The 19,367-nt window shown below is 39.9% G+C and overlaps 1 protein-coding gene across 2 annotated transcripts; it reads left to right on the top strand.

Annotated features, from left to right (window-relative positions):
• Positions 1 to 170: 170 nt before the first annotated feature.
• On the top strand, positions 171 to 19,030 carry LOC126582145 (uncharacterized). 2 transcript variants are annotated; one of them, XM_050246160.1, is made up of 14 exons: positions 171 to 465; positions 8,459 to 8,607; positions 9,054 to 9,145; positions 10,055 to 10,168; positions 12,173 to 12,525; positions 13,284 to 13,366; positions 13,580 to 13,759; positions 14,927 to 15,007; positions 15,268 to 15,486; positions 15,792 to 15,934; positions 16,818 to 16,984; positions 17,583 to 17,800; positions 17,952 to 18,044; positions 18,278 to 19,030. In XM_050246160.1, exons 1-14 carry the CDS (start codon positions 261 to 263, stop codon positions 18,473 to 18,475), a joined length of 2,295 nt encoding a protein of 764 aa, XP_050102117.1. In that variant the 5' UTR covers positions 171 to 260; the 3' UTR covers positions 18,476 to 19,030. The 2 variants fall into 2 exon arrangements, with proteins under 2 accessions (XP_050102117.1, XP_050102124.1); XM_050246167.1 differs by lacking the exon at positions 13,284 to 13,366 and having other exon boundaries at positions 173 to 465; positions 12,173 to 12,503.
• The last annotated feature ends 337 nt before the right edge of the window (positions 19,031 to 19,367 follow it).

Here is a 19,367-nt window from a genome sequence, read left to right as displayed (position 1 = left end):
CGAAACCACCCTCACACTCCACACAACCCCATTAACTTACTCAGCAAAAGCCTGCCGAATTGTTACTGAACAAGTAAAATGTTTCGGCAGGAAACTATCGTAGTATACAGTAGCTTGTACCTACCGTAGTGGTGCATATTTTCAGTGGCCCTCCACCTAAAGATTAAGTAACAAATGCGAACAAAATAAAATTATCTGCTTCGCCTCACAAGGCACGAATAAGAAAGAGAGAGGGCGAAGACGCTCTCTGAAATTCAGCAATGGCGACCACGCCAGCACTGACGCTTCATCTCTCTCGCCTCGCCCGCCACTTCCCTTTCTCCTCTTCTTCTCTCCCGACTCCTCCTCTCTTTCCTCGTGCTCGACTCATTCTAAGGCCGCGTGACCTTCCCTTCCGCCGCACCTGTTCCTTCTCCATCTGCAACTTTTCCCGCCGATTCTCTGTCTCCGCCTCGACCACTCCAGGTACGGCTCCAATGAGTTTGTGCTTCTCTCTCTTTGTCAGTGAGTGATTTTGTCGAACATGTCCCGTGCATTTCAGTAATTGAAATGTTGGCCAAACTGGATACATTAATTTGCAAAAATAGTGTCTTTACGCTGTTAACGGTGTCTCCGTTTGGTTGAACACTATTATGTGATATGCTCTCTCTGTTTGTAAAGCAAAATAATCTGGTTTGAGTATCTTCTAATGGGCTCCTAACAAAATTTAGGAAGGAGTTGGAAAAATTCATCTTCAATCACACTCGGTGCTCCTAGAATAGCAAAACTGCTAGGAGCTCCTAAATCTGAGGAGTCAGAAAGGAGCTCTTAAGGGCTCCTAGGATTAATTACTACTATTTTAATAATTTTTGTTCGTTCATAGTCATGGTTACTCTCTGGATTAGAGACTATGGTTGGAGTGAGTTGTATAGGGAGCTCCGAAGATAGTTTTTCTATTCTTTTTAGTTCAAGTTTGACTTGAAGATTAGCATGAGAAGGAAATACCCCATTTCATAGTGCCTGCCTGCCTAGGGAACACAAGTTTGATCTAGAATTGGATTTGAGAGGTGGAAGAAAACGCTCGGAAACGCCTTCATCCCAACAACAACAACAACAACAACAAAGCCTTTTCCCACTAAGTGGGGTCGGCTATATGAATCCTAGAACGCCATTGCGCTCGATTTTGTGTCATGTCCTCCGTTAGATCCAAGTACTCTAAGTCTTTTCTTAGAGTCTCTTCCAAAGTTTTCCTAGGTCTTCCTCTACCCCTTCGGCCCTGAACCTCTGTCCCGTAGTCACAATCTTCGAACCGGAGCGTCAGTCGGCCTTCTTTGCACATGTCCAAATCACCGGAGCCGATTTTCTCTCATCTTTCCTACAATTTCGGCTACTCCTACTTTACCTCGGATATCCTCATTCCCAATCTTATCCTTTCTCGTGTGCCCACACATCCCACGAAGCCTCCTCATCTCCGCTACACCCATTTTGTGTACGTGTTGATGTTTCACCACCCAACATTCTGTGCCATACAACATCGCTGGCCTTATTGCCGTCCTATAAAATTTTCCCTTGAGCTTCAGTGGCCTACGACGGTCACACAACACGCCGGATGCACTCTTTCCATCCAGCTCGTATTTTATGGTTGAAATCTCCATCTAATTCTCCGTTCTCTTGCAAGATAGATCCTAGGTAGCGAAAACGGTCGCTTTTTGTGATCTTCGCTAGATTGCTCCGGTCATTAGTGTGGATAAGTATATAAATGGATAGAGATAGGAAAGCAAACACAAGATGTACGTGGTTCACCCAGATTGGCTACGTCCACGGAATAGAAGAGTTCTCATTAATTGTGAAGGGTTTACACAAGTACATAGGTTCAAGCTCTCCTTTAGTGAGTACAAGTGAATGATTTAGTACAAATGACATTAGGAAATATTGTGGAAGAATGATCTCGTAATCACGAAACTTCTAAGTATCGGAGTGTGGTGTCGTCTTGACTTGCCTTATCTGTCTCATAGGTAGATGTGGCATCTTCTCTGGAAGTACTCTTCCTCCATCCAGGGGTGGTATCTTTAACTGGTGGAGATGCACAAGGTAATGTATCAATTTCACTTGAACCTTACTTGTAGTTTCAGGCTTGGTCAAGCGCGATACAAACCATGTAGTAGGAGTCCCCCAAGTCGCCGAGCTAGGGAGTCTGCTGAAAGAGGTGACAGACAAGGTAAGCAATCAGAGCTCCGACTGATTGTTCACCTTCTCCCCATCTTGCAGCAGCATGAAGGATAAAGAGAAGAAAACTGAGAAGAGATGATATGAGATACTTTTGCTTTTGAAGAAGTAACTTTCCACAGGCTTATTCTTGAACTGAGCTGGAGGGTTTTCTGGTTTCCTCCAGAGTATAAGGCCGACTGAAGAATTTGAGGGTCAAAACAAGTCCATCAAATCTAGAGTACGTTCTACCCTGCTGATATGGGATACTTTTGCTTTTGACAGAGTAATGGATGTATCGGCACGTGTGCTGTTACGCTTGTCTCCACATGCTTCCTTGTATCCTTCGCACTTGCCCTATCTGTTCCTCAAGCAGATGCGGAATCTTCCCTGGAAACATAAGATGTTGAAGATGAGTACTCGAGAGCAATGCCAGGTAAGTAATCAGGTAAGGGTTCCAGGCTGTCAGTTCCTGGCTGGGAGCTTGATTCCAAGTGCTGACTGATTGCTCTCTTTCTCCTTGTCTTGCAGGTAAAAACAAGGCCAAAAGAAAAGACAGGGAAAAAGCATGATATGGGATACTCTTGCTTTTAACCCTGATGATATGAGATATTCTTGCTCTAGTATAGCTTGTTTGCAGAGGTATTATCGGGGGGAAAGAAAGCTGAATATTTCGAAAGGCTTCGTTGGGAGTGCCCTCTCAGATATGATGAAGGGTTGAGCATTTTTGCAGGTCTGCCTGTCCATTGGGGATGGAGGTCGGCATATATAGGAGCCTCCCTAACAACAAGTAGTAATGCTATTCCTTTACCCTGCTTGGTCATAGCACGGTAGTGGGAGCTGCCAGTTTCACATGTTTTAACTCTGTCAGAGCACTTTGAAAAAGTGGTCTGTGGTATCTGGCTCTCGAGATTCGGAGAACGATGCCTCTTCGATTTTTGAGAAAGCAATCATGCTGAGGGTCTGACTCTCGAGATTCGGAGAGCAGTGTCTCTTCGATTTTTGAGGAAGTAATCATGTTGGGAGTCTGGCTCTCGAGATTCGGAGGGCGGTGCCTCTTCGATTTTGGAGCAAGCAATCTTGTTGGGAGTGTTGTCTCGAATGTGAGTAAAGGTTGGGCATGTTTGCTAGTCTACCTTGCCACGAAGCACAAAGGTTGACACACAGGGACTTTCCAATTATCCAGCAATGGTACTGTTCCTTTACCCTCTCTTCGATTTTTAAGAAAGTAGTCATGTTGGGAGTCTGGCTCTCGAGATTCGGAGGACGGTGCCTCTTCGATTTTGGAGCAAGCAATCTTGTTGGGAGTGTTTTCTCGAATGTGAGTAAAGGTTGGGCATGTTTGCTAGTCTACCTTGCCACGAAGCACAGAGGTTGACACACAGGGACTTTCCAATTATCCAGCAGTGGTACTGTTCCTTTACCCTTGTGGGTAATAATATGGTAGCTAGACCTTCAAACTTTATGTGTCTAAACTTTGTTAGTGCTGTTTCTTTGCTATTCTTTTACCTTTCTTGGTCAGAGCGATGTAGTGGGAGCTGCAAGCTTCACGTGCTCAACTTTGGCAGAGAACTTTGGCAAAGTTATCTGTGGTACCCATGAGCTATTGTTGCGTGTGGGAAGTGGGTGATTGAACAGTAAGATTCATGTGCTTTCTACTTCCCCAGAAGTCTTCGACAGAATGCCCATAATTTCTGCAAAGCTGAGTGTGCGTGTGACAGGTGCTGACAAGGCTAGAAAAGTAGGTGCCTCTTCGGTTTCTGGGATCGGCCCTCGTGGTCTCTGAGCAGCCCAGCTTTTGAGAAAGCGAGCGCCTCTTCGATTGATTCGGAGAACGATGCCTCATCGGTTTTTGAGAAAGCAATCATGCTGGGGGTCTGGCTCTCGAGATTCGGGGAGCAGTCTCTCTTCGATTTTTGAGAAAGTAATCATGTTAGGAGTCTAGCTCTCGAGATTCGGAGGGCGGTGCCTCTTCGATTTTGGAGCAAGCAATCTTGTTGGGAGTGTTTTCTCGAATGTGAGTAAAGGTTGGGCATGTTTGCTAGTCTACCTTGCCACGAAGCACAGAGGTTGACACACAGGGACTTTCCAATTATCCAGCAATGGTACTGTTCCTTTACCCTCTCTTCGATTTTTAAGAAAGTAGTCATGTTGGGAGTCTGGCTCTCGAGATTCGGAGGACGGTGCCTCTTCGATTTTGGAGCAAGCAATCTTATTGGGAGTGTTTTCTCGAATGTGAGTAAAGGTTGGGCATGTTTGCTAGTCTACCTTGCCACGAAGCACAGAGGTTGACACTCAGGGACTTTCCAATTATCCAGCAGTGGTACTGTTCCTTTACCCTTGTGGGTAATAATATGGTAGCTAGACCTTCAAAATTTATGGGTCTAAACTTTGTTAGTGCTGTTTCTTTGCTATTCTTTTACCCTTCTTGGTCAGAGCGATGTAGTGGGAGCTGCAAGCTTCACGTGCTCAACTTTGGCAGAGAACTTTGGCAAAGTTATCTGTGGTACCCATGAGCTATTGTTGCGTGTGGGAAGTGGGTGATTGACCAGTAAGATTCATGTGTTTTCTACCTCCCCAGAAGTCTTTGACAGAATGCCCATAATTTCCGCAAAGCTGAGTGTGCGTGTGACAGGTGCTGACAAGGCTGGAAAAGTAGGTGCCTCTTCGATTTCTGAGATCGGCCCTCGTGGTCTCTGGGGAGCCCAGCTTTTGAGAAAGCAAGCGCCTCTTCGATTTCTGAGATCGGCCTTCGTGGTCTTTGAGCAGCCCAACTTTTGAGAAAGCAAACGCCTCTTCGATTTCTGAGATCAACCCTCGTGATCTCTAAGCAGCCCAGCTTTTGAGAAAGCAAACGCCTCTTCGATTTCTGAGCAGGCGCCTCTTCGATTTCTGAAGCTCCGTCGAGTGCAGATTTTTATAGGGGCTGGCATTAAGTTCCAAAGCACACTTGAATCTCTACCAGTAGAAGCTTCATTCTTGCACTTCTAAGATCTTGATTTGTCCGACCTCTTCTCTCTTCAACACCTTTGAAAATGTCTGGCCCCTCCGACCGTCGTTTTGACTTGAACCTTGTTGAAGAGGCAGCCCCACCTTCTCCAGACAACATATGGCGCCCATCCTTCGTCTCCCCTACTGGTCCTCTTACCGTTGGAGATTCCGTGATGAAGAATGATATGACCGCTGCTGTGGTGGCCAGGAACCTTCTCACTCCCAAAGATAACAGACTACTTTCCAAACGGTCTGATGAGTTAGCTGTTAAGGATTCGCTGGCTCTCAGTGTTCAGTGTGCAGGTTCTGTGTCTAATATGGCCCAACGCCTATTTGCTCGAACCCGCCAAGTTGAATCATTGGCGGCTGAAGTGATGAGTCTCAAACAGGAGATTAGAGGGCTCAAGCATGAGAATAAACAGTTGCACCGGCTCGCACATGACTATGCTACAAACATGAAGAGGAAGCTTGACCAGATGAAGGAAACTGATGGTCAGGTTTTACTTGATCATCAGAGATTTGTGGGTTTGTTCCAAAGGCATTTATTGCCTTCGTCTTCTGGGGCTGTACCGCGTAATGAAGCTCCAAATGATCAACCTCTGATGCCTCCTCCTTCTAGGGTTCTGTCCAGTACTGAGGCTCCAAATGATCCCCCTCCGGTGCCTTCTCTTTCTGGGGCTCTACCGACTGCTGAGACTTCTCCTAAGCAACCTTTGTGAAGGCTCCCTCTTGTATGTTTATTTTGACTCATGTATATGTACATATTTGTAGCTTATCGGGGATATCAATAAATAAGCTTTCCTTCATTTCAACGTATTGTGTTAAATACACCAAAGCCTTCTTCGCTAAGTTCTTTGAATTTTCTTTTGTTGAAGCTTGTATGTTGAAGCTTTCTGAGTGGAGCATGTAGGTTGGGGTAGTGTTCCCTTAATTTCCCGAGTGAGGAAAACTTCTCGGTTGGAGACTTGGAAAGTCCAAGTCACTGAGTGGGATCGGCTATATGAATCTTAGAACGCCATTGTGCTCGATCCTGTGTCATGTCCTTCGTTAGATCCAAGTACTCTAAGTCTTTTCTTAGAGTCTCTTCCAAAGTTTTCCTAGGTCTTCCTCTACCCCTTCGGCCCTGAACCTCTGTCCCATAGTCGCATCTTCTAATCGGAGCGTCAGTAGGCCTTCTTTGCACATGTCCAAACCACCGTAACCGATTTTCTCTCATCTTTCCTTCAATTTCGGCTACTCCTACTTTACCCCGGATATCCTCATTCCTAATCTTATCCTTTCTCGTGTGCCCACACATCCAACGAAGCATCCTCATCTCCGCTACACCCATTTTGTGTACGTGTTGATGTTTCACCGCCCAACATTCTGTGCCATACAGCATCGCTGGCCTTATTGCCGTCCTATAAAATTTTCCCTTGAGCTTCAGTGGCATACGACGGTCACACAACACGCCGGATGCACTCTTCCACTTCATCCATCCAGCTTGTATTCTATGGTTGAGATCTCCATCTAATTCTCCGTTCTTTTGCAAGATAGATCCTAGGTAACGAAAACGGTCGCTCTTTGGTATTTCTTGATCTCCAATCCTCACCCCTAACTCGTTTTGGCCTCCATTTGCACTGAACTTACACTCCATATATTCTGTCTTTGATCGGCTTAGGCGAAGACCTTTAGATTCCAACACTTCTCTCCAAAGGTTAAGCTTTGCATTTACCCCTTCCTGAGTTTCATCTATCAACACTATATCGTCTGCGAAAAGCATACACCAAGGAATATCATCTTGAATATGTCCTGTTAACTCATCCATTACCAACGCAAAAAGGTAAGGACTTAAGGATGAGCCTTGATGTAGTCCTACAGTTATGGGAAAGCTTTCGGTTTGTCCTTCATGAGTTCTTACAGCAGTCTTTGCTCCTTCATCCCACATTTGAAAAAAATATCTTGCGAGAGTATATGAGCTCTTTGGCTCCCTTCCCTTACAAAGATGATTTGTAGGGGCAAGTTCTCTTCAAACCAAATTTGCTCACAAGCTTTTCAAACAGTGCCCTCACTCTTCTCTGAGGCAAGTATAACTGCAACAAAACCACCGAGGGCTTACCAGCTTGGACTGCCCAATCCAGACAAGCTGGTGATGTCATATCAAAATCCTGCATTTACAGTACCTGAAAGCCTTTAAATTAAATTTCAACAAATAAGCAGTAGGATGCTTGAACAAATAGCATGAGGTCGTTTTGGAACAAATGATTCTCCCGAATTTGTATCTGTATGAACAAATAGCATGACGTGGTCCTTCTTTTGCCTCTTTTTTTTATTTATTCTGCCCTTGTAGAAGTAATATATATATATATATATATATATATGTATGTATGTATGTATGTATGTATGTATGTATGTATGTATGTATATATATGTATATATATATATTTGTTTTTTCGAACCCACGACATATGTTTGGGACCTACTCAATTTGGAATAGTATTATGGCTGGTTTACTAAATCAATAATCGGAAGAATGGAATTGAGGAGAAGTTGGAATGGGGTAGAGTCACACTCAGATTCCTATTAAAGGTGTTTACCCAAATTTTCTGGATCAGAGTAGGAATAGTATTGATTCCATATAAGTTGCTTACTAATTCCCCTTAGTCGGAATGAAACCACTGTGATTAATAAAATGCCCTTATTCTAAATAAATTATTGTATATGATATGTAATAGAAAAAATTAATTGCCTTTCTTCACCAATGTTAAAACACAATAAAAGGTCGTACCCAATGCACAAGGCTCCCGCTTTACGCAGGGTCTGGGAGAGGCGAATGTCGGCTAGCCTTACCCCCATTTTATGGAGAGGCTGCTCCCAAGTCTCGAACCCGAGACCTACCGCTTATGGGCGAAGGCACTTGCCATCGCACCAAGTGCGACCTCTAATGTTAAAACACAATAAACCCATATATTTATTTTTTCAAAACATTATTGTACTTTTTAAGAGTAAAAAAAACCCAAAAAATTCTAATAATTTTTCATATATTTTTTGAATAAAAGTGTCATTACTATTAGTATATTTATTTTTAACAAAAATAATAAACCGAAGAGGAGAGTTAGTGCAATTGTTACAAGCCTCCTCTTTTTGTTCCAATCTCTTAACCTTGAACAAATAGCATGAGGTGGTCTTCTTTTAACATGTGTAAGTTTTACATTGGCCTTTTTTAAGTTTACCATTCACAAATTTAGGAATTGACGAATAATAAAGGTGAAATTCAATCACTATATTTTTCACCATTTCACAGGTCTAAGTGATGATGGGCTACATGATGAAAGATATGATGTCATTGTGGTTGGAGGAGGACATGCAGGCTGTGAAGCTGCCATAGCATCTGCTCATTTAGGGGCGAAAACTCTTCTACTCACCCTAAATATTGATAGAATTGCTTGGCAGGTTTAATTCTGCCTTTTGTTGATAACCTCATATTTTTCCTGTTGTATTTAGAAGTTTTGTTGTATTTCTCAAAATTAGATATGTGAAATTAATTTTCAATTTGAATTTCAACTCATAATTCCTCTAAAGGAGCAGTAAAAAAATTTAATGATTTTACACTAGTAAGTTCAGCAGGTTTTTTTCTTTTTATCTCGGTCTGATTGAAAGTTAACCCAATGAGATGTAGTATGTAGAATACATATTGCAAAACACACAAACTGGGAAGCAGTATTCCAACTTATTTATTCAATTATCCTGCAATTCCTCATCTTTAGATTTGATATTCTCTCACACACATACACACAAATAGAGGTGCAGTCATGTTACTGCATGCAAAATTGCTTAGGTCTTTAGAATCATGACACGGATAATTTAAAGTGCATCTTAATGAAAAATGTCTGATGCAGCCCTGCAACCCAGCAGTTGGTGGACCAGCAAAGTCTCAACTTGTACACGAAGTGGATGCCCTTGGTGGTGAAATCGGGAAGATTTCTGATCGGTAAATCAATAAAATCTCTTATATTTGCATGTTCCTTTCTAAGAAGCTTGAGGGAATACCTGTGGGCCTGTGGCTTGCTATTGGTTTTGTTTTGGACGAGCATATTTACAACTGACATTTCAAGAACTTAGTATGTTTTGGTGCGGGTTTGGGGTATTTACATGCAAGAACTAGAGACGGTCAAAATGACACACACATTGAGAAGGATTGCATAAAATGCTCAGGTGCAAAAGTAAAGTGATCGTATTGGTGTAAGTAATTATGTATTGCAAGACCTTAGCGTAGAAATGAAAAGAACAAAAAAAAAAAATCTGATTTTTAGGTAACTCCTATAATTCGTAAATAAAGAAAAGAATTTTTTTGAGATGGGATCATGGGAGTATGATCAGAAAATACTGATCACCAGCAGGTCTACAGATGGCTGGGGAAGTTTTGCCTTTCTTTTTCTCTCTGGGAAAGCCTTTTGGAGCTATAATGTTGTGAAAGGTCCATTTCCACATGGGTTAGTAGAGAAGCTAATAATTTTAGATACTATCTCGGTTCTCTTCTCCTATAATTTTTTTTGTTTTTCTTTGTGGACAAAAAGAAGTTGTTGCAGATACTCTGCCATTGGGTGAGCTTGCCCTTAAGCTCTAGGGCATTTCAACATACCCTAATTAGGGTTGTTAAAAAATAATATATTCTGATAATGGTAAAATATTAACAACGTGAAAATTCAATACATATTTGTAAGGTTCCTGCCAATTTTTTTCTGGTCCAGCTTTTTCAGATAATTTGTATTTCTTTCTGCTTATGCTTTTGCTTTTTAAGTGTTTTAGTTTTTGTTGGTTTTTACCATTTCATCTTTAAAGTCCCCCATTTTCACCTTCACTCTCTGCAACTTTAGTGATTTTCAATTTTTATGCTTAGGTGCTATTTACAGAAGCGTGTACTCAATGCCTCAAGGGGCCCTGCTGTTCGGGCATTGCGTGCACAGACTGATAAACGGGAATATGCTATGGAAATGAGAAAAATAGTAGAGAGGCAAGTATTACTTTAACTTTCTGCGTGATTCTTTTATTGTCCTTTTAGTGATAGTGGTGTGGTTTGGTTTATTTTCCTCTCTTTTTTTAACCTTTTCTTTCCACATAGACAGTCAAGAAATTCATACGTGGCTGAATTTATCCAATCTTTATACTTTAATAACAACCACTTCACAGTCTGGCCCTTATGGATGTGTTGCTATTTCTGAATCATGATTGCTTGAATTGGAGTATGGTTTTATCTTTTGAATTATCGCAGTTTGAAATGTAATAGCTTTTCCCTGTAAATGCATGCTTTAGTATCAAATATATCCGCTTCTTTTTTGTTTCTAGGTTGAATTACGAAAATATGCTATTATTTTGGCTGTGCAATCCAGCATTAGAAAGCATTTATGATTATAGTGATGCTGTTGTCAGCATTTGCTACAGAGTTACTTGCCCCAGTACGGCAAACGCACATTTCTCTCCTTCTGAGATGTCTCCTTCAGTACAGCCAACTGATGCAGCGAAACATTAGAAGCAATTAGATAAAAGTTGTAAAAGCAGCTGAATTGTGTATATGAAATTAACTTTTTTGGGATAAAAATATTGCTCAACTTTAGGCTATGGGAAACGAACGAAATCCCAAAATGAAAAAGAAGTAATGTGATATATATATAAAACTAGATGGAAAACGTTCTAATGAGGACCTAAATTAGGGAGCTACGTTAAGGGCTTGCATGTCAGATGTGAGGTCAGATATAAATGACTGCATATGCATAAGGAGTGAGAGTGAGTGAGATGCATCTTAACTGTCCATGTCTGATCTCAGGGCTTCTTATATTGAGGCTTTCGTCTAAATCTTTGTCAGATTACTACTTGTTATATGAGTATGCATTTGATATGTTTCTATATTTTTATGCATTTGGTATGGAGATGAATTAGCTTTGAAAATGATGTAACTTAGCATGATTCTTGACAGGTTAAAAGTTCAATTTGGTGTGAATTCTGATGTTAAACTTGTGTTAAGGATTTCTGCTCCCATGCATTCCATGTGGCTGACTGAATGATATCGTACTAGATTCTTTCATTTATAAAATGAAATAAAACTATACAGTTGGACCTGGCATGTTAAATGATATCACTCTTAAAAAAAGAAAGAAGAGAAATGAATAAGAAAGGAAAAGAAAGACATGAATAGTGCAATATTATCTAGGTAAGTTCCAAGTAATGATGATTGAGTCTTCATTTTTCTTTTGTGAAGCTTGTAATGCAATCCTTCCTAGAAGGATATATTCATGTGCTCTTGCCAAAACTCACGTTGTCTCTTATTATTTATTATACTGAAAATCATTAATTCCTATCCGTTTTAGTTTTAAAAGTTGTTGACCATTTGAGGTAGTAAACTACCTATGATTGCTTCATTTATTCCTGTTTAGGTTAACTACAAAAATGGTCTTCGAACACGTCCCCAAGTTTCATTTTCGTCTCTGAAGTTTTTATTTTATTTTATATGGTCCTCAAACTCTTGTGTGGCTTTTTGGTCATTTTTGTTAACTCCATCCATTTTTCTGATAAATGTAGGAGCAAATAAGACTTTCTGCATTAAAAAAAATCAATTAAACAAAAAAGAACAGAATTTCAACTTCTCGGAACTCCTATAATGGGGTGGATAGGGATATCAACCACCCCCTCCTCCTCCTCCTCCTCTTCTCCTCCCAATATTTTATTTTCAATTCCAATTCTTGATTTCAATATATTAAACTCATGAGTGTGGTTCCTATACAATAAATGGCCTACCACTCGAAAGAGAATTCACCTCCGTTAGACTCACACTCCTATAGTGTTGTAGAAATCAAACTCACCTGAATCACTCTGGAAGGCCTTATTCTCCTTTTTTTTTTTTTTTTTAAAGCCAAAACATAGCACAATTATCACACTTATTCAGTTATTCTCATGTTGCATATCTTTGTTGTGGCTATATCTTTCCATATATTAACTAGTTTGATCTGCTTTCGTTTTGCAGCATACCAAACCTTTCAATTCGAGAGGCAATGGTGACAGATATCTTATTAGGAAAGAATGACAATATTGAAGGTGTGCAAACATTTTTTGGGATGAACTTCTACGCTCCTTCAGTTATTCTCACGACAGGCACATTTATGAGTGGTAAAATTTGGGTTGGTAGAACTTCTATGCCTGCAGGAAGAGCTGGCGAATCAGCTTCACTCGGACTGACTGAAAATTTACAGCGCCTTGGATTTGAAACTGATCAATTAAAGACTGGAACCCCAGCACGTGTGGACCGTCGCACTGTTGATTTTTCTGGATTGGAACCACAACATGGCGATGAAGAGGTCCATCTATTTAATCCCATATGTAGGTTCTGTATATTGGTTGTGCGATACTCGTAATTTTAATTCGTGCTTTGCACTCTTGCCATTCAAGTAGATGTTAAAAATATTTAATGTCATTTTGGCATGCATCCACACAAGGTATACACCAGGCCTGGGTCCCATACTTTGCTTTTCACAGGATGGCAAGTTCCAAGATAAAGACTTGACCATTCGGTTCTTTTTTCTGGACTAAGCATAAGTATCTCCACTGAATTTATGACTCACACATGGAACCAGAGGGCCTGTTTCTAATCTGAGATAGGACAGTAAATTAAGTAACTGTTTTCAGGGCAGAAGTTTATTTGTTGGGGCTATTTGGTTTAGAAACTGGGGAAAAGATTGTCATTTTGAGCTTAAGGTGGTGTCTGGAGTAAAGTCGACAAGGCATTATGAGATGGGTTTAAGGTCTTTTTATTTTCCGGTCAAAAGGGTTTAGGGTTTAAGACAGGCTTGAGCAGGTTCATTTTTATGATTCTGGCCTGGAACTCCAGTTTAGGTTTTGGAAATCTAATTTGGTGAGATATATTTTAGACTTTTAGCATTATAAGGCTTTAGATTCTGGATTCAAAAGGCTAAGGAATATGTGGCTAATTTGCATGAGTTAAAGGAACGGCTATCATTTGGTGTAATCAGTGATGTTCCTTCTTCTTTTGCTTTAAGATCTGTGTGCTTTTTGATATTTTCTGGCACTTGGGAGGTTGTTGGCGACTGGTGAGAAGTGACTGCATTTAGATTCATCAGATGATACTGGCTGGGCACTGCGGAGTTTCCAGAAACCAGTGAGGGTTGGTACAGAAATGCAGCTGGTGCAAATGGACCTTAAGGCATGCTGATTAAGCCTCAAATTGAAATTGAGAAGAAATATTTGCATGCATTATTCATCTTGTATATCCTCCCCCCACCCCCATATATTGATTGGATTCTAATCTTAATGAGCCAGATTACAATAACGTTTACTTTTTCTTTTCAGTGGTTAATAGTGAGAACAATTAGTTTTGTTGAGAATTGCGTCCTAAATTTGAATTGATGGTTAACAGGTTGGCTGGTTTAGTTTTGATCTTGATGTCCATATTGAAAGGGAACAAATGTGCTGCTATCTTACGCGTACTACAAAGAGCACTCACCAACTAATCAAAGACAACTTGCATGAAACTCCTACTTATGGAGGATGGGTTGAGGCGAAGGGGCCTAGGTATTGCCCTTCAATTGAAGACAAGGTAAGTTGAAATTGAACTTGTACTGAGAGAATTTTTTTGGCAGCACCAGATATTATTAGTTTTTTAATTATTTTATATGAAGTTGGTCCCCTTAAACTATAATTGCATCACCAAGTGAACCGTACTGTTCTAGTATCATAAAAAGCAACATAGTTTTGAGTCTTGACACTTTCATACTTAATTTTATTGTAATCTGGTTCAATGAATGAATGCATGATTATTATTTAAGAAAAAAAAAAGAGCACAAAGTCTCTATGTGAGAGACTTACATCCACGGGAAGAAAAGTATGCTGCCTTTTACTTTAATTGGAAGTCCGGAACGAATTTACAAGATAGTATCTCACTATCGCACACACTGGCTAGAACTGCAACTCTTAAGGAGAAAGTGAGAAATAAAGAGGTATTCTCCAAATGACGTTAAAGCATCCTTTTATAGGCCTAGGAAATGAGGCCATAAATGAGTGAAATTATTCCAAAAATAATGGCAATTTATGGCCCATTACTATAGTTCCATATGCAAATAACATCCGTAATAATTTGCATCCAGACATCAATATTCTCTGGTTGCTCATGGTTGGTCCGTTTTGTTGCTAGATAAATGATGCTCCAACTTTTATTGAACACAGTAGTCATTTGCCTTTTAAATCCCAGATCATCTAGTCAAAACTCTAAGCTATATTGCCTCCACTGGTTCTGTTGCTGCAAGTATTCTGCCTCAGTGGGGGCAACGTACTAAAATTTGTTTAGCCCATTGTATCTGAAGCTGTTAGGACAAGCAAGGCCTGGGATGCACGCTATATGCACATCCTTTCCATACATGATGCACCATTTAGGAATTATCATTCTGATTGTTATGGAAACTCTTTAGTTTCTCCTTTAAAGGTGGGGAAAACACTATAGATGGAGACTATTCAAACACATTTTATTAGAAAAATGCAGAATACTGCTAAGGGTCAAAGAGTAGTAAAATCTAATGAAGGATGATGGGAAAGTAAAATCAGACGTGCTAAACATGGTTTCCAACAACTTGCAATCCTTCACTTGTTTAATTGGCTATCAAGAGAAGCTTCCTGTGGAACATTGATAAAAAAAACATTCTTCCAATCTTCTTCTTTCCTATCAAGAGGAGCTTCCTGATGTCATTTTGGCCTTATTTTTTGGCTTTAGATTGTTCGGTTCCAGGATAAAGAGTCTCATCAAATTTTTCTTGAACCAGAGGGCCGAGATGTGCCGGAGCTTTATGTGCAGGTATGATAGCATTCACCCTTTGTCTTCTCTGCATTAGATGAAAAGAAGGAATATAAATATAATGACTTAACTGAATGGCTGGTGCCCTTTGATATATTATCTCTCCATCAACTTGTCTTTGATGAATACAAATAGATACCCGAATTTTTGTCAAGTTTTTACCAGATTAACCATAGCAGATGATACTGAGTATCAATGTCTTATAATATGTGTTATATAGATGCTTTTTATAAACATCTTTTCTTTCCTTTTTCACACAGGGATTCTCAACTGGTTTACCAGAGAGACTACAGTTACCACTCTTGAGGACTTTGCCTGGGCTTGAAAATTGTTCAATGCTGAGGCCTGCGTATGCTGTAGAATATGACTTCTTGCCTGCTCATCAATGTTCTCGGTCTCTTATGACAAAGAAAATTGATGGGCTTTTCTTCTCTGGTCAAATAAATGGGACTACAGGCTATGAGGAGGCTGCAGCACAAGTAATTATTTAGAGTACCTTTATTCAGTTGGTGTAGAGTGAAATACAATCTATCTGTAGTTATCGATACAATTGTATATTTGAAAGAGTCACGTATTAGGCATTTATTGTTGAGATTGAATCCTACATCGGGGAAAGGAGGGACCTTGCATGTGCTTATAAGGAGTTGGTTACTCCTCATATTGCCAATAGGTTTTATGTGGAACCTCAACTTCTTCATTTACTGGGTTAAAAGGTGCTAAAACAGTTAGTGTTATTCTAAAAAAAAAAAATTATCACCTCATTCTTGTTTATGCTTTTCTGAAGGGCATTATTTCTGGTATCAATGCTGCCAGACATTCAGATGGCAAGTCCCTCATTGTTCTTGAGAGAGAAAGCAGTTATATAGGAACATTGATCGATGATCTGGTCACAAAAGACCTTCGAGAGCCTTATCGCATGCTAACCAGGTATGAGCTCTTGATATTATCCCAATATATATAAGATCATTGTTATTTCAATCATACTTGGCGTGAAGTTAATTTGGTGGGTGGTTGAGGTTGCATGTTTGATGGTTCGACGTAATCACTTCACTTCCTAAGTGTTCATGTGATTGTTTTTGGAAGATACAAGCAGAACTTGGAAGACTGTGTAATTGTGTAGTTTAGTTTAGATTCTTTTGAACAGTCTTTCTAACTCTAACACTTTCTACATGGCTACATCATTTTTTTAGCAGAATAGTTGGTTCTTTTTATGACATCAGTTGGCTGTGTTAAAGTAACTCCATGTATTATGGAAGTGCTTGTTGTCTAGAAAGTAATGAGATATTTGTTACAATAGAGAAAAAGAAATGATCCTTTAAGGCTGGGAGTAGCGTTACAATTAAGTTTTATTTTTGAACCTCTTGGTGGTGCCGTTATGCTTGACCTTTGTGATGCCTATTCTCCCTGGGCATAGGCTTCATCAAGGTTGAGCATAACATGACCACCAAGAGGTTCAGCAACCTTGTGGGTATCACTGCCCTGTTGTAGATCACTGGCCTCCCCATCGATTTTCAAGGAATGAGGACGAGCAACTATATGGCAGTACGACAATGCTCAATTTTTGGAAGTTAAACAGTGGAAGTAGAAATCGTTGTGCCCTTCTAGGCTTCTACACACAAGAAACCTGGGAGTGTTGAGGGGCACTGCCACCTCTAGATGTCATGGGCAGAATACCAATCGTAGATAGTTTGATTTATCTGCTCAGCATCAGTTAATTCTTCATACCTTGAAACAAGTTTATAATTCATCTGTGTTTTCAAGTTGGTTTGACATTCCATAACATCCTATATTTTTTTAATTTCCAATAAAGTCGATCAGAGCACCGGTTACTTCTCCGATCTGATAATGCTGACAGCCGTCTCACACCATTGGGGCGTGACATTGGGTTAATAGATGATAGACGATGGAAACTATACCAGGACAAACAGGCTCGAATTTCAGAAGAAAAGAAGCGATTGAAAAGTGTCAGAATTTCAGGTTTTCATCTTTATCTAGTTCTTCTTAAGTTTTGTAGCCTCTTTACACTTTTAGCATTGTTGTATACTGTTGTATACTTTGGTTTGCTCGAGTTGGCATTTTTAGTTAAATTATCAAGCTGAAGTACATTTTCCCCATCTAGTTTACTGGAAGTTTCAGTTGGCCCTGATTTCAACTCGATGTGTTAACCTTGCAATTTCTTTAGTTCGTTTTTTCAGTTGATGCCAATATTTTGCTTTTGTTTAATATTGTTAACAAGGTAAGCATATAAATATAATTCACCCTCTGTTCATGCAAGCATCAGTTGTGCTCTATAACCCACCCTATAATCTAGCATGGCCAGTGTTTAAAAGCATGTGTTGGGAAGCATGTCATGCACCTCATAGCCGTACGCTTTGCTTATAAGCTTACACTTTTTCCTTTGGATTAAGCTATGGGCAAAACTGGGCTTGGGTAGTTGATGCAATACCATGTCCTTTTTTGTCCTATTATTTATTCCTTCTAAGTTGGGTTGAATTTTAAAAAATCGAATAAACTGTGATCTGTGGATTTTGAGACGTAACTGAAACTTATAGTTATTATTTTGTGCTTCTTTCAGGAGGGGAAATAGCAGCTGATGTTACTCGTCTTTCTAGTCAGCCATTGAAGGACTTTACAACTTTGGAGAGTCTTCTGAAGAAACCACACATAGAATATAAAGTTCTTGATAAGCATGGTTTTGGGAATGAACTGTTGTCTAGAATAGAAAAAGAATGTGTGGAGATTGACATCAAGTATGCGGGCTTCATTCAGCGACAACAGAGCCAACTCCAACAAGTGAGGAACTATTATGTGTTTCAATAGCCTTCGTCAGTACTTTAAATCATGCAACTCACTGATTTATTTTATATTTTTGGAGGTAGATGCTTAGCAATTTTTTATTTTTCTTTATCCAAAATCTCATATTGTCCAACTCTTCTGTGTTTAGATGGTCCATCAACAGCATAGATTACTTCCAGAGGACTTAGATTACTATTCAATAACAACTTTATCTCTTGAATCACGTGAGAAGCTCTCCAAGGTGTGCACCATATATAATTTTATTATGGCATAACCTTTTTACCAATATGTTCGGAAATCTGATGTGGCAGAAATTAATATGCTTTTCATATTTTAGACAAAATGGCTGTAATCCCAAACTCCTATTCTATTTGTACCTTTTTATTTATGTCATTTTATACACAGATGCCTAAATGTGGTGACTTGCTGGCAATATGTTTCGTTCAGTTTTAATGAAACAAATCATGTTTTCAGGTGAGGCCACAGACCGTTGGTCAAGCCAGCAGAGTTGGTGGGGTGAGCCCTGCCGATATCACTGCTCTCCTCATTATCCTTGAAGCTAATAAGAGGAGAGCACATGAACAGAAGAAGCTCGAACTGCTAAATTCTATCAAGATGGATACAGAACAAGATGTATCTGAATTGCCATTTACTGGGACACTCAGGTCATGATGTTTCCGCGATTGCCAAACTTGGTATTTGAGTTGAATTCGAGTGTATCAAGTGTATCCTAACGTCTGTATAGAGAACGCATCATGGTACGAGGTGAATGGGAGATCTGTCCATCTTACTTGAGATACCTGGTAGATACCCGGGTCAAATTTCATACAGATAGCTTGTGCAACGGAACTATGAGGACTCATTGCACGAGCTGCTGCTAATAGCTGCTGTGTACTCGGGTAACTCTTATCGATCCTTGTCCGAGTAGGATGTTGTATTCATGTCTGCAAGTACAAGTGTAGTTGACGTACAATGTCATTTTCCAGGCTAATTCTAGTAAAGGAAAACACCTTTTTAAGCATTAGTTATTGGTGTTTCATATTTCCTAATCATTAATAAACAAAGCGATATAATTGATGCTATGAAGTTGGTACTTGGTGGTCGTTCACATTGCATATATTTTAGACCATCTCCACCCCGCCGGGGTTGTAAAACATTTTGTATTTTGGTCATTCGCAAATGGTTAACTACTTATTTTGCTCGTGGAATCCGACGAGCTTCTTTCAATTGGCTGCAAATTCTTTGTAATTTGTTGCTGTGCTATGAGTGAAGTTTGGGATTAGATGCTGAAATCGATGAGGCGAGACAATGCTCGATTAGGGGCAAGGATTTGTGTGAATCAACAGGCACTGCTGCAGGTGGTTGTTTTGGGTGGTTGCGGCGGAGGATGCAGCGGATCCGATTGCTTTCAGTGTTCTTTTTATTCGGTCTCAACTTTTGGTTTGTTTGGTTGGCCACTGTTGTTTGTTTGTGTTTTTATATGCTTTTGGGTATTTTTGTTGTAAAGTTTATTGTTGGTAATGAAATTTATCTTTGCTTACAAAAAAAATGTCAAAGAGAGAAA

This window comes from Malus sylvestris, chromosome 2 (assembly GCF_916048215.2).
Source record: "Malus sylvestris chromosome 2, drMalSylv7.2, whole genome shotgun sequence".
Classification (NCBI taxonomy): Eukaryota; Viridiplantae; Streptophyta; class Magnoliopsida; order Rosales; family Rosaceae; genus Malus; species Malus sylvestris.
Note: the sequence above shows the minus strand (reverse complement) of the source record. Positions and strands in the feature narration are given on the sequence as shown.

Bases quoted from the DNA above. Each gene is read 5' to 3' on its own strand.
- LOC126582145 (XM_050246160.1), top strand. From the start codon at position 261: ATGGCGACCACGCCAGCACTGACGCTTCATCTCTCTCGCCTCGCCCGC. The intron at 10,169-12,172 runs GCAAGTATTACT...TTCGTTTTGCAG, and splicing joins ATGAGAAAAATAGTAGAGAG to CATACCAAACCTTTCAATTC. The intron at 12,526-13,283 runs GTAGGTTCTGTA...TAGATTCATCAG, and splicing joins CCATCTATTTAATCCCATAT to ATGATACTGGCTGGGCACTG.